The sequence below is a fragment of the Salvelinus sp. IW2-2015 genome, linkage group LG11, assembly GCF_002910315.2.
Source record: "Salvelinus sp. IW2-2015 linkage group LG11, ASM291031v2, whole genome shotgun sequence".
NCBI lineage: Eukaryota > Metazoa > Chordata > Actinopteri > Salmoniformes > Salmonidae > Salvelinus > Salvelinus sp. IW2-2015.
Window position 1 is genome coordinate 44,945,580 of NC_036851.1, and position 15,772 is coordinate 44,961,351.

At 42.0% G+C, this 15,772-nt stretch overlaps 1 protein-coding gene across 1 annotated transcript; it reads right to left on the reverse strand.

Moving 5' to 3' along the window:
- Positions 1–772: 772 nt before the first annotated feature.
- Positions 773–11,035, reverse strand: LOC111970460 (heme transporter hrg1-A). Its single transcript, XM_023997207.2, has 3 exons — positions 10,584–11,035; positions 5,235–5,402; positions 773–1,231 (listed from the first exon to the last, which is right to left on the reverse strand). The coding sequence occupies exons 1-3, from the start codon at positions 10,711–10,713 to the stop codon at positions 1,095–1,097; spliced, it is 435 nt and encodes a 144-aa protein (XP_023852975.1). The 5' UTR covers positions 10,714–11,035; the 3' UTR covers positions 773–1,094.
- Between the last annotated feature and the right edge of the window lie 4,737 nt (positions 11,036–15,772).

Below are 15,772 nucleotides of genomic sequence, written 5' to 3' on the forward strand. Positions count from 1 at the left end.
CAGTTGTTCTTACATTATGGGATGGTAGTACAATCTTTCTTCATATAGTCATTTTATACAGTCAGTGGTGGTGGGATGCTGTGAAAGTGGATAACACTGGCAGGTATAATGCTATAAGACTTTATAAGGGAGGGGGGGGGGGGGACCCCCCCGGTCAAACAAGTCTTATGATAAGTCTTACATAAAGAATGCATTATACCTGTCAGCATTAAGTAAAGTGTTTCCAAATAGTGTTGAGACCCAACAAACTAAATGTAGTGGCTTCGTCACATATACTGACTACAGGTGACAGTAAGTTTTTGTGAACCCAAGCACAAAGTGCAAAAACGGATAACACAGTCATATTAAAATCCGAGCACTTGGATTTCCCAAACATGCCTGTGATGTGTCCTATTGTTGTCTAGAATTGATGATCTATGATTTGTGCAGGTAGAGTACAGTTATACTACACTGAGATGAAATCTGAGATAGGCTTACATCTAAAAACAAAAACATTTCCCAACAGCCAACGCATTTGGTGGAGTGACGCCCCCTTGTGGCAAGAGAATGGAAATCAATTCTGTATCATATATATATAGTAAAAAACATCCTAGGTATATAAGCACAGGTGTACATGATCATCAAGGATTAGATACAAATTCATCAAATAAGAACCCCTAATCTCATAAAAAGAGAGATATTGGCATATGACTAAAACAACTTCAGAGGACATACGACAGGAACACAGAAAAGAGTGTCACATATGTATAGGAAGACAGTAAAATCCATAAACAGTATAAAATAGGGATGAACTTGTGGATAGACTGGCTAGCAGGCGCTGAGCATTCCCTGTTTCTGTGAGKTTTTTAAGATTCTATTGTGGATTTTCTATTTCTTTCCCTTTGATATTGAATACTACATTGTTAAGGAAGAGCTTGCAGGTAAGCATTTCACTGTACTGTTTACACCGGTTGTATCCTGTGCACGTGACAAATTAACGTTGATTTGATTTCACAGACATAGGAAAAGAGCGGGTAACCTAAACGAGGAGGCGCGGGCATAGGTGGAGATCATGGTACTCATTCCCTCACTATAGAGGGGTTCAATGGCCCTTATCAAAAGTCACTGAGGATGCTGATGTCAGCAAACTCTTTGCGGTAGCGGTGTGAGTAGAGGGCGAGCAGGATGGACCACTTCAGGGTCATTAAACTCCACACGCCCGACAGGAACAGGCTCCTCGGGTCAGTCAGTGCTGAAAATGACAGAGACACGACAGATATTAGTCTTGCGGACTCAGTGCAAAAGACCTGATTGGCACACTGTTACACATTTCATTCACTCAGGTACTTTTCAATGAATGTTCCTGTAGAAAAACTGACCACAGCTTCAGGCTTGTAACATACACAAAGGCAATGGATTTCACATAGAATAACACCATGAATAATAACACCATGAACTTATATGTTATGTGTGTCATTTTGTGTGGAAATAGATTTAATCACGTGCAAGTGCCCTAAGAGCTGAAATATGCAATACTAATGACTAAATTAAAAACAAAAAACTAAGTTAAGTGAGAAATAGGCATTGGTCTGAAGTCGAAAAAGAAAGGAAATTCACGTGCACCACAATAACTACTCCACCCATGCTCTACCAAGGTTTTCCAGCACACAGCTTAGACCTACTACAGCAGCTATGTTGGTATTGTACTTCAAACAATGTGTATGCAGGTTGCTTAAGATTCAAACRTTCTCAAACAGCCTAATTCCTACTCTTAGAGGAGGTGCTGCCACAATAATGTGACTTGAAARGCATACATGTTAAAGTATTGGATTCTTCACACATCCCATTCCAGTACCAGTTCAAGCATTTTAAAATTATATGAAAGCAAGCTTTTCTTTTATACTTACAAGACCATCACATTTGATTGAGCGATCTGTTTTGTCTTGTAGTAATGTGGTGCCTGCCTGTATTTCATTAAACCTTTATTTTAGCAATATATGACATTGAGAATTGTAATTTTTMGGGGTCAGTAGGCACCCAACATAACAACAGGTTACGGCGTGTTGGATACAGTCACTCTTATAGAAGTCTACAGAGCCTGTCTGCATTCCTGATTTCTGTAACAGTTAGCTTACCTGTGTAATATTCACATAKGCTCAGAAACACTTGCAAACATGGTCCTGTTTTATCAATTGCTGTGCGGATCATTGGGCAGTTCATTACCTATGTGAAAATGAATATGTAGCTTAAAGTTGTGTGCATTTGTATTTCATGTTGCAATAAAGATGGTGATGCTATAATAATAATAATAATAATACACATTTACAAAAGGCCTATATCTAAAAATACTTACAGCCTAATGAGAGATATATATACACACACACACTACCGTTCAAAGGTTTGGGGTCACTTTGAAATGTCCTTGTTTTTGAAAGAAAGCAAATTCTTTGTCCATTAAAATAACATAACATTTATCAGAAATACAGTATAGACATTGTTAATGTTGTAAATGACTATCATAGCTGGAAACGGCWGATTTTTTTATGGAATATCTACATAGGCGTACAGAGGCCCATTATCAGCAACCATCACCCCTGTGTTCCAATGGCACGTTGTGTTAGCTAATCCAAGTTTATAATTTTAAAGGGCTAATTGATCATTAGAAAACATAATTGCAAAATGGTTCGCACAGCTGAAAATTGTTGTCCTGATTAAAGAAGCAATAAAACTGGCCTTCTTTAGACTAGTTGAGTATCTGGAGCATCAGCATTTGTGGGTTCGATTACAGGCTCAAAATGGCCAGAAACAAAGACCTTTTTTCTGAAACTCGTCAATCTATTCTTGTTCTGAGAAATAAAGGCTATTCCATGCGAAAAATTGCCAAGAAACTGAAGATCTCGTACAACGCTGTGTACTACTCCCTTCACAGAACAGCGCAAACTGGCTCTAACCAGAATAGAAAGAGGAGTGGGAGGGAGGCCCCGGTGCACAACTGAGCAAGAGGACAAGTACACTAGAGTGTCTAGTTTGAGAAACAGACGCCTCACAAGTCCTCAACTAGCAGCTTCATTAAATAGTACCCGCAAAACACCAGTCTCAACGTCAACAGTGAAGAGGCGACTCCGGGATGCTGGCCTTTTAAAATGATAAACTTGGATTAGCTAACACAACGTGCCATTGGAACACAGGAGTGATGGTTGCTGATAATGGGCCTCTGTACGCCTATGTAGATATTCCATAAATAAAAATCWGCCGTTTCCAGCTACAATAGTCATTTACAACATTAACAATGTCTACACTGTATTTCTGATCAATTTGAAATTATTTTAATGGACCAAAAATGTGATTTTCTTTCAAAAACAAGGACATTTCTAAGTGACRCCAAACTTTTSAACAGTAGCGTTTATATACACATTATTTAATAGCAGAACACAGTAAAGTCCATTACTCCACTGAAGAGTATGAATTAGGCTGTTTAAGAAGGTTTGAATCCTTAGCAACCTGCATTCACATTGTTTGAAGTACAATAGACCAACWTATCTACTGTTGTAGGTCAAAGCTGTGTGCTGGAAACCTTAGTAGAGCATGGGTGGAGTAGGCATTGTGGTGCTCATGTGAATTTCCTTTATTTTTGACTTCAGACCAATGCCTTCTTGTCACTTAAAACATTGTTTTTTACACCGGAAAGTGACTTTATGTTAAAGGAGCATTATACAACATTTCCAAAAAAAGCCAGACTTTTTTTTCACAATCAAAAGTCAGTTATCGGCAGTGCTATTTTACCCTTTAAATCAGCATCCGCAAAAAGGTCTGGGCCTTAACGGCACAGGTGGTATGCTTGCATAAATGCAAGGGTTGCTGGTTTAAACCCTGGTCTGCTGGATGTTGCCTTCTAATAACTCAAATCAATTTTGAACTGTTTGTAGAATGTGTCGAATTTACCATGAATAAACAAAAGTAATTGTCTGTAGTTTTCAGAAGGTGAAAAGCTCAATTGATTGCAACAGTCTTACTGTAACCGCAACATTCAAACAAGGCTGCAATGAAAACGAATGGGACTGTAGTGACTGTGTTGGCATCAAAATCCGGGGTGTGAACTACGTTTCGATTCAGCGTTGATTGACATGGTAATGGACTAACAGTATTGGAGAAAAMATMAAAAAAACTGACCCCTCTGACGCTGTACGTTACATCGTGACTTGTCACGACGTAACGTACAGCGCTCATTTGCAACTKATTTTGTGCCGTACAGCCTCTTTCCACCAGGGGTTGCTCTTCTCTCGCTGAGTAAAATCATGCTTAACCATATACACTTGTAAGAAAACCTCATGATTTTTGTCTAAATTAATATAATTATTGCTAATATTAAACTAATATATTTCATGACTAGGGTGCCAATTGCATTTTTTTATGCGAGCCATCATGACACTCAAAACCCGGAACAGCTGCAGTTCACTTGTGAGGCTAACGTTAGAGCAGCACTAAACCCCTCTTTAAATTCGACACAAACCTTCAAACAAGTATGTGATGAGACATTACATAAACTCTTTACGTTTTATTTACATTTTAAAGTTGATTAGTTGGACAAATCGGGTGAAAAAAAAACTGTTTTCTTCACCCGACATATTTCCCCCTTTTCAAGATCACTTTGTAGCCTTCGTTCCCCACCCGCCATTTTTAAAAAGACCCGACGGAGCTCATTGCCTTGTTGAATTATGCAGAGATGGGCATCATGAAGGTCTCGTCATTAATTTTGTTGGAAAGGGGAGAAATTGTGCTTTACATTGGTATTGATATTACAGTTGATCTGGAAGTATTACGTTTTTGGGGCGCAAATATAAGGTCAATTGTACGGACCAAGGCAATGTACAAAAGTGAGTGAGTTTACGTTAGCTGGATAGCTTTCAGCTGACTGGTGTTATCTAGCTACAGAGGCTAACTGCTAGACTTTGGATAAGCAAGCTAACGTTACCCATCTAATGTTAGCTAACTTTACAGTCTTATGTTGGCTAACATTGCCTAACTGGCTATCATTGCAGCCAAGGACGTTCGCTAGCTTATTTGTGCATATTTGTTTGTGCTCGGATTATACGCAAGTGTCTAGGTCAGCAGTTTACACAGATGACTTCAGCCTTATATGAAAAACAGTGGTTAGAGAATGAACAGTAGAGCAAGTGAAGGGCAGATGAGAAGTAAATTAGGATCAAAGGAGTGAAGGAATAAGAGAGTGAATGGAGTGTGTGTGTGAGACTCACACTCTTTGTTGGTGATGGCGAGGGAGAGGAAGGTGATGAAGGCCACCACTGCCAGAAGGGCGAAGAAGACACCCATGAAAAGGAAGAACTTGAGGCCCTTCAGCCAGGTGCGCCAGTAGTCCTGCAAGTACATGATGTGGGTGATGAGGGCCCAGAAAGCCAGAACACCTGAGGGGGAAGAGACACAGAAACACAGGCAGTCAGGGGCTGTTTGTTCAAAATCCTTACACTTTGAGTCAAATTCCTGACATGATGAGACAAGCACTAAGTAACTTTCTTAAGTATTTAATTGTAAGAATTTGAGGATGAAGATTTCCTCTTTGTTATAAAATCTTGAACTGCATTCAATGAATCAAATGGATTTATAAAGCCCTTTTTACATCAGCAGATGTCACAAAGTGCTTATGCAGAAACCGAGCCTAAAACCCCAAAGAGCAAGCAATGCAGATGTAGAGGCACGATGGCTAGGGATAAACTCCCTAGAAAGGCAGGAACCTAGGAATAAACCTAGAGAGGAACCAGGCTCAGAGGGGTGGCCGGTACTCTTCTAGCTGTGCTGGTGGAGATAAGAGTACATGGCCATTGAGGTTAGGCTACTCTATGTTATTGTGTGGAGATGTGTTAGGGGTGAACATATTCTGACACAGCACATAACGTTTTGCTGTGTCATTTGTGTCTCAATTCAAACTGTTGTCACTCACTCCATGTTCCTCTTTTACGGTGTCAGCTTCATAACAACAAGTCCATTTGACAACGTATAGCAGTGTCCTTCGTGAATCCACTTTCACCATTTCTTACACAATATTTGAACCGTCCTTACTCGTTGGGCATGCTAGGTAGGACAAAGTGGCAATGTTAAGGGCCATGTTCACAACGAGTCTCAACGTAGGAGTGCTGTTGACAGGCCTATAGAAACAGTCTTGCCTTTTAGATCATAATGAATAAGTGTAAATAATAGTAATACAGTTACATATTGGGATATTATTTTAGACGATATATATCGTATCGACAATATTGCAATATTATTTGAGCTAGTTGGCTGTACCTGTAGCAAAACGCCAGTATTTCTCCTTCATAGTTTGTTCTCCATCTTTTTATTTATTTATTTATTTTTTATTTTTTTTTTATTTTTTTTTTTTAAAATAGGGAGCAAAAAAGTGTTCAGCACTTTTATTTCCATGACCAATCAAAACTTGTTTTCTCATGGCTCTCTCTTGTCCCTCTGCAGCAGACATATCGTGAGCAATATGTTTGGAACATCAAATCGCAATAAAACCACAGTATCAAATCACAATACATATAGAATCTGCATCTAAGGGGGCACTCGTAAATACACTCTGGATATCTACTCCGATTTCAGAGCACTCTGGTCTGGTTGTCCCAGAGCGCAGAATAACTGCTGAATTGACGAACATGCAACACCCATTGAATATGACCGGTTTCAGTAAACATAAGGCAAAAAAGCGTTATTAAATTGTTGCCAGCAGCACAGTTCGTCACCAGCGCTCTAGATAACATAAAAACAGCCTAACCAGCTACGCTAGGGCGAGTAAAATGGTCAGAGTGAGGTTCTCTCATTTGTGTCTGAAAGTAGCTAGCAAGCTAGTCAACGTTAGCCAGTTTCAACGGCAGTCAAGCAGCCAAGCTGAGGTCAGAATGCTCAGATCAACCCTACTCCTCGGCCAAACAAAAGTTTTGTTCACTCCAGTACAAAATGCAATTGTACAAAACAAGTTAGAGAAACAGACCCAGCCACAAATAAACACTCTGAAATTACGAATGCCCAAAGCGCACTCTGGCACTCCAGAGTGAATTTACGAACACACCCTAATGATACACCTCATGATAATATCGTATTGTGAGGTCCCTGGCAAATCCCAGCTCTAGTAAAAATAAGTGTATATAGACAGGGAGGACCAGATCCTGGATCATAACCCACTGACACATGTTTTGAATACAGGCCCAGAACTAATGAGCAAGTAGCCTACATAAACTTTATGTTCTTTCTTCAGGGTTGGGGGTTAAACAGTTTTAACAGTGTTTGAGGTTTGAAAGTAACATACTGGCTTCCTTTCAAGCATGGTCAGATAGTGATTAGGGCTGAGTCTTGATTCTCCACCCTTTTCCTGAAGTGTGCACTTGCACACTTCCTGTCGTGGACTTAACAAATGGTAGAAACTCCCTCCTACCAATGCTTACAACAATCCAAAGCTTTGAAATCAATGATGGGGAATTTTTTGGGGAAAGTGTAGAGAATTGGGATACAGCAAAGCTACTAAGTTCAATTGTTAGATGGAGCTTTAAGTTTTATTAGTCGTATGTATGGTATACACATGGTATACACCGTCCAATGAAATGCTTACTTGCAGGTTCCCTTCAACAAATAAACAACAATAAGAAATAAAATATAAGAATAGAACAATGCCTCAGTAGAATAGAATAAACATTTTAGCATAAGTATAATACAGGAAGGCACCATTTATTGTCCAATATTTACACGTTTTGGAGAATAGCGGGGGGTGACAATAAGAGTCTGATAGCAGCAGTTGTGATGTGTGTGTAGCATGAATGTATACGTATGTGTGAAAGAGTCTATATCTGTGTGTGAGTGTGTGCGTGTGTGCTAAGGAGTGCAGCACGGTCAGTCCAGTTCAAGAGTTCAGCAGTCTGATGGCTTGTAGATAGAAACTGTCTCTGAGCCTGTTGGTATCAGACTTCATGCTCTGATACAAAGAAGGCTTGTCTTATTCTGCTGTGTCAATCTGCCATGCTGACCCCACTAATTTCACCATCTCATCTCATGGTTTACAATCATATGACCAAGCACACACCCATTTTTTTTTATATATTTTTTTACTTGCAAGAATTGCACCTTCATTGATTGTTTCTCTATTGGCACAGGCACCACACATCACATGCTGCTATCATGACCCCACAAGAAAAAAAAGTGGATTTGGCCTTTTGAACATTAGTGACAGAGCACTTTATAAAAAGTCATTTGACTTCATGTTAGATTGAAATCATGAATTTAACAACAGCAAGATGTACACTGTATGTGAAATATACATACTGTAATGACCGGACTAGATCATAAAGGAACAATTGTCCAGACAGAGGATTCAGTTTACGAATTTACGGTTTATTAACCCAACTTCACACAGGCTACTGTTTGGCCGTAGCCCACGGCAAATAAATGAAAGATACCCCACAAACCAACCGTGATCTTCTCTTGTGAAGACCAGACGTAAGAGAGAGAACAATGGCTAAACCTGGTCTTAACTTGCAATGCTCCATCCCCCTGCCCAACCTCCCTCCACGCCACTCCGCCAACCACCAGGATGCCCGGCATCAGAAAATTCCAGGCATTCCCGTGATTGGCAGATAGCAGGTTGATTGGCATGTTGGACCCCGCGAATACTGGGTACTGGTAAGTACAACACAACCAATAGCCTAACACGTAACACACAGCTGTCTGTGCGGGTCACTACAATACAATACCTTACTAAATGCATCACTAAATAAGCATCTGTAGCTACTATTCTGTTTGAAGAAGTATGAGTTTACAACAATGAGAAGAGAGAAAAGTCACACAGATATCAACTTGCTGACCTGAGAGGATGAACTAACGAGAGCGCAAAGTTCACAGCCACAAATGCACCACTAATTAACTAGGTCATTACATAACTGACAAAAGGGGTGCTCTTAGTGTTACACAGTCAATACCTGTGTTTTACACCACATTATAAAATAAAAACACTAGGCAATATAGCACATAATTTATTGTACAATAACTATGCATGGTTGGTAACTAGGCCTTAATGTTCCTCCGACTGCAGTGTAGCCAATGTTCAATACTTGAAAGTTGAACTGCTTTATGGTAGGTGCAGGCTTCCACTCTTATCAAGTCAGAAAATTGGAATGGTGATGTGGAGATAACTTCCAATGGGATGAGTAGCAGGACTTGTGTGCCAAGTTCATCTGAGGAGACTGTTTAAAAAGGCTGTGTAAGCAGAAATACAGTACAGTCTGAGTTGACACCTGACAGGTTTTTGACCAGTGTTGTTTTAGCATCAGGAATATCCAACATTCCAGGTTAACCAGGAAGGCTTTCAACTTACTCTTGAAAGTTGTAATAGTAAAATGCACAAGGTGAAATTTCGAAATTGGGTAGTGCATCATCAGTTTTCCTCTTGTCATGTCAGTCATTGCTGACCTTAGAGAGCCATTTATAACTTGTCAGAAATGTCCAGATCAACAAGCCCATGGCAGCTAATGTAACTGATGTGAAATGGCTAGCTAGTTAGCGGGGTGCGCGCTAATAGCGTTTCAATCGGTGACGTCACTTGCTCTGAGACCTTGAAGTAATTGTTCCCCTTGCTCTGAAATGTTCAACGCTATTGTGGCGCGATGGGTAACGATGCTTCATGGCAGGCAGTTCTTGATGTGTGCAGAAAGTCCCTGGTGCGAGGAGAGGGCCTGAAGCTATACTGTTACACTAACGTTTTTAACTAGGTATTTTATTTGCCCATAGGTTTTGTAGTAATGTGTGAGTCACTCAAATATCACATGAATACACATTATACATGGCAAAACGTTTAGAATTGCAAGAAAATGTGCTTTAAAACTGCTAAATGATATCTGTACCCTATGACAAAATGTGTAAAATTGCAGGAAATAAGTTTTAAACCTGCAAAATGTTGTCTCTGCCAACAAGAGGGTGTGAACAGATTGTGTCATMAACAGAGCTTGTGCCCATAGAAAAAGGCTGAGCGAAACCCCTGTAATWGCTGATGCTAAAACGCTTATGTGTAAAAAAAACTATTTTGGAAACTCGAAAGTAGACATAGGCCTATTTACTTTTATATGTAATGCAATGTACAGAGATGTAGTAGTTTATAACCTGGTGTGTAGCGATTTAGCTATTCTCTTCTGAAGTCAAGTTTACCGATTCAACTTTGCGAGTTAGAATACCTTGACCTGGGGCATGTTGTTCAGTGAGGATCGTGTTGCAACGCTTAAAACTATAGAATGTTGCCGACCGACAGATTATACAACATCTTCACATAATCATATCTGTGTCTGTCTGTCGCTGAACATTCTGTAGCTAACGTTCCATTTTCTTTTGGAAAAATACATTAAAGTGTGGGCTTCTAAACATGTGGCACTCCAAACCCGAGGACTGTAACACTTGTAACATGAGATGGGTACCGACACTGTGGCAATATCCAGTTCATGTGAGTCAGATGGACAGTTGCATCCTGAAAATATTGCAAAAGCTATAATGTTACATCATGTCTGCAGCCTCATTCACAAAATAAATAATTGTTTACATTCTGGCTAATACTTTACCTGATAATCCTCCCATTGCAGCTGTCCATGATTGTTTGTACGCGATGTTCCACACGATAAACGCAGAGAATCCTATAAGCATGCCAAAAGAGGCATACCCGATACTGATGTACGTCTTATTGAACCCCATTGGGGACGGATGACACACGACAAGAACACTTAAATAACAATACCGTCAACGTTTAAAAACAAGTGCTTTGTTTTGAGAAACTCGTTTCTGTACTCCACGACTCAAGCTAGTTTAACAGCTGCATGGTAGTGTACTGGGATAAAAACGTCCGAACGACAATAGTAGCTAATACGCTACGTTGCTGCAAATGTGAGCTAAATCGACATAGCTCATATAAAAGTCTACACAATAACACAACACGAACGATGTGCCCTATTTGTAAGCTAGAAATGGTTGTTGTTATTCTTCTTCTGCGTTCCGACAGAATAGACGCTGCCTTTCTCAGGTCGGAGTGCGAATTACACATTTGTTTACCGACTAGCTCGATTCGGTTTTACGTAGCAAAATTTGAAATTGTGTTTTTTACATTGGATAAAAGTAAAGCCTCGGAGCTAGAAAATTGTATATCATACACTACAATAGAGGAACAATGGAAAAGTAATTATGCTTTGAAAGTTGATCAACTTGTAACCCCACTTTTGAGAAAATGTCCCTTGAATATTTTGGTACACCAACTGGATAGCTCTTCTTTGTCTACACCCATTCAGCATCGTTCACACCCTTTTAAGCTTTAGCCCCACCCAGCTCTTTAGGGATTTACATGTGAGGTCATATAGTAAACAACCAAAGATTTCAAGACTAAAGGCTGGTTTATACTACGGATGTGTTCGTAAATTCAATCTGTAGTGCCAGAGTGTGCTTTGGGCATTTGTAAACTCAGAGCGTTGTCAGATTGTCCGTTCGTAAATTCAGAGCGTTTTGCTCTCGGATCCGAGCGTTCTGACCTAACAATAGCAGTCAAGCACCTTAGCTAACTGGTTAACATTGGCTAGCTTTCTAGCTACTTCCAGACACAAATGAGGCAACCAGTTTACTCGACCTAGCAGAGCTGGTTAGGCTGTTTTTTGACGTTATTCAGAGCGCTGGTGACTGCAACTGTGCTGCTGGCAACAATTTAATTAAGCTTTTTTGCCAACGTTTACTGATACCGGCCATATTCAACAGGTGTTGAGCATTCATAAATTTGTCAGTTATTCTACACTCTGGCACACTCAGACGAGTGCTCTGAAATCGGAGTAGATAGCCAGAGCAAATTTACCAGCTACATCTATTGACAGTTGTTGCAGTGACATCATGAACATTCTATTGACAGGGTTACTTGCATAGAGGAGTCTATTTAGCTAGCTAAATATTTAACCATAATCACAACTCATAACGTTACTACCCTGCATGAATCTGCAGGTAGCTAACRCCACATTCCTCACACCTCCCATCTGGGTGTTTCCCCACTAACACTAACCAACTTCCCAATCCAAAATGACCCCACCTCAGCCTTGTCAACGAAACCCCATGCCCCCCTTCACTCCCCAGATACCTACTGACCTTCCACAGATTTGCTTGACAATGCTGTTATCTAATAGTCACAGCCAATGATAAGGCATCAATTAAATCCTTATGCTGCATTCATAACCAGTTGGGAAGGTGGTAATTACCAGTTGTCTTAAATATGAGTTGAATACATTCACATTTTGAAGTGGGAAATACCATGGAGGGCCATGGAGATCATTAGAAGGCTTGTGAGTGTTTAGCAAATTTTTTGCCCATAAAAATTATATCCAGAGCTGCTTTCACTTTCTACAATAATAAATGGAAGATGAACAGAATACATTTTGTATGAACAATGCAAATTCTCTAAATTCCAAGCATCTGCCTCTAACCCTAGGAAGCTCTTTGCCACCTTCTCCTCCCTCCTGAATCCTCCTCCCTCCCCCCCGCGCGGCCCCGGGCCGGGCCCCCCCCGCCCCCCCCCCCCCCCCCCCCCTCCCCCCCTCCTCCCTCTCTGCAGATGACTTCGTCAACCATTTTGAAAAGAAGGTCGACGACAATCCGATCCGTTTGCTAAGTCAAACGACACCGCTGTTCTGCTCACACTGCCCTAACCTGCTCTGACCTTCTTTCTCCCCTCCTTCCAGATGAAATCTCGCCTCTTGTGACGCGGCCGCCCAACAACCTGCCCGCTGACCCATCCCTCCTCTCTTCTCCAGACCATTCCGGAGACCTTCTCCCTTACCTCACCTCGCTCATCAACTCATCCCTAACGCTGGCTACGTCCTTCCGTCTTCAAAGAGAGCAGAGTTGCACCCCTTTCTGAAAAACCTACACTCGATCCCTCCGATGTCAACAACTACAGACCAGTATCCCTTCTTTCTTTTCTCTCCAAAACTCTTGAACGTGCCGTCCTTGCGCCAGCTCCCCGCTATCTCTCTCAGAATGACCTTCTTGATCCAAATCAGTCAGGTTTCAAGACTAGTCATTCAACTGAGACTGCTCTTCTCTGTATCACGGAGGCGCTCCGCACTGCTAAAGCTAACTCTTCTTCCTCTGCTCTCATCCTTCTAGACCTTTCGGCTGCCTTCGATACTGTGAACCGAATCAGACCTCCTCTCCCCCTCTCCGAGTTGGCATCTCGGCGCGGCCACGCTTGGATTGCGTCCTACCTGACAGGTCGCTCCTACCGAGTGGCGTGGCGAGAATCTGTCCTCTACCACGTGCTCTCACCACTGGTGTCCCCAGGGCTCTGTTCTAGCCTCTCCTATTCTCGCTATACACCAAGTCACTTGGCTCTGTCATAACCTCACATGTCTCTCTATCATTGCTATGCAGACGACACCAATTAATCTTCTCCTTTCCCCCTTCTGATGACCAGGTGGCGAATCGCATCTCTGCATGTCTGGCAGACATATCAGTTTGATGACGGATCACCACCTCAAGCTGAACCTCGGCAAGACGGAGCTGCTCTTCCTCCCTGGGAAGGACTGCCCGTCCATGATCTCGCCATCACGGTTGACAACTCCATTGTGTCCTCCTCCCAGAGCGCTAAGAAACCTCTGGCTGATCCTGACAACACCCTGTCTTCTCAAACTAACATCAATGCTCTCTCCTGTAGGTCATGCTCTACAACATCCGCAGAGTACGACCCTGCCTCACACAAGAACGGCGCCGGTCCTAATCCAGGCACTTGTCATCTCCCGTCTGAGATTACTGCAACTCGCTGTTGGCTGGGCTCCCTGCCTTGCCATTAAACCCCTACAACTCATCCAGAACGCCGCAGCCCGTCTGGTGTTCAACCTCCCAAGTTCTCTCACGTCACCCCACTCCTCCGCTCTCTCCACTGGCTTCCAGTTGAAGCTCGCATCCGCTACAAGACCATGGTGCTTGCCTACGAGCTGTGAGGGGACGGCACCTCAGTACCTCCAGGCTCTGATCAGCCCTACACCCAAACAAGGCACTGCGTTCATCGCACCTCTGGCCTGCTCGCCTCCCTACCACTGAGGAAGTACAGTTCCCGCTCAGCCCAGTCACAACTGTTCGCTGCTCTGCCCCCCAATGGTGAACACTCCCTCACGAGCCAGGACAGCGGAGTCAATCACCACCTTCCCGGAGACACCTGAAACCCACCTCTTTAAGGAATACCTGGATAGGTAAAGTAATCCTTCTCACACCCCCCCCCCCTTAAAAGATTTAGATGCACTATTGTAAAGTGGCTGTTCCACTGGATGTCATAAGGTGAATGCACCAATTTGTAAGTCGCTCTGGATAAGAGCGTCTGCTAAATGACTTAAATGTAAATGTAAATGTAAACAATTTGTATTTTGTTCTTACCATAAACAAATACTGATGAAGATGCCTCCATGCTTGCTGTCTTTTTTGTTGACAAATTATGTCAGAGAGGTGCAAGTGGGAAACTCAGCGCACAGGGATGATAGACGAGTTTCCCAAAGTAATTACTAGCTGGAGGGGCATTCAAGGGGATTTTTCCCAGTCGTATGCTTGTATTTAAGAAATCTACAAGATGTTGTGAATGCGGCATCACACCAGAGAGAGGTGTCAGGCTCGAGCGACTGCGGAATTATGAGAAACCACCGCCCACTGTGGTATTGGAAGACTTGATAGAAGATTGCTCAGTCGTTCTGTGGTATTCTTGCACACCAGCAGGCAAAAAATMTATAACATCCCTCAGCACCAAATACCCTAGTTTTGTACTCCCAGTTATTCTTACACCTCCGACGACTCTTGCCACTTCCTTACCTTAGTTCTCGGGAGCTTGACCGTACAGCCCTCTATTGACATCTATAAATTGTGTAAGCTAATATACAATAGCTTGTATAAGCTGGCTATATAGGCCTAAACTAGCTGAATAAGATCAGTTCATCCTGTGTTACATCATACCTTTCATTACTTATCATGTGCTACTGAATACTATACTGTAGTTAAATAAAGGTTAAATAAAAAATWAAGAAATAAAAATGGAGGACAATATTGTACAAGAGGCTATGGAGATATAGCAGAATAAAWAAAAAATATTAGTTAATCACAATAAAACTGTTTCTCCGCCCACGGGTGATGTGGAGCAGAACATGCTAAGCGATCTCCAGCTCTGAGAAGAAGAAGCTAGAGAAAGTGAAAGTCAGAAAGTTCCAGCCATTTCCTGTGTTTGTAATTAGCTAGATTGTTTTGTTTTAGCCAAGGCCAGTGTGAGTCCTTGCCAAGATATAGCCTGAAAACCCTTGACAAATCCCTTGGCAGACCCCTTGAGTCTTGTAGAAAGCCAGAGGTCAAACTCACAGCTTCTGGACGTCCTCTGACATTCTAGCTCTCTGGCCACCACTCCTGATGTCAACCCAACTACTCCAAACATCCTACCCCTGGCTGTCTCTGAGCCCCTTTCCTCCCAGAGGGACCTGTAAACCAAAGAGGTCCCCTCCCTCCATCAAGGTCCATCCTTCCCCTGTTGCATGGCAACAAACTCTCCTTCCCCCCATCCTCCCCCAGGGATAAGGAGCAACTGAGGACCACTGCTCAGAGTGGAACAGGGGTCATGGATAGAAGGGATACAGCTTTTGTCAAATTAACATCAAGTTGAATTATAATCTAATTATCCTAAACGCCTACGTTATTTCTCCTAACTTGCTGTGCAACTTCTTCTAACATGCTAAGAAAAGTGAAATCTGACAAAAGC

Bases quoted from the DNA above. Each gene is read 5' to 3' on its own strand.
- LOC111970460 (XM_023997207.2), bottom strand. From the start codon at position 10,713: ATGGGGTTCAATAAGACGTACATCAGTATCGGGTATGCCTCTTTTGGC. The intron at 5,403-10,583 runs GTAAAGTATTAG...CTTCCCCCTCAG, and splicing joins TGCAATGGGAGGATTATCAG to GTGTTCTGGCTTTCTGGGCC. The intron at 1,232-5,234 runs GTGAGTCTCACA...TGTCATTTTCAG, and splicing joins CGCCATCACCAACAAAGAGT to CACTGACTGACCCGAGGAGC.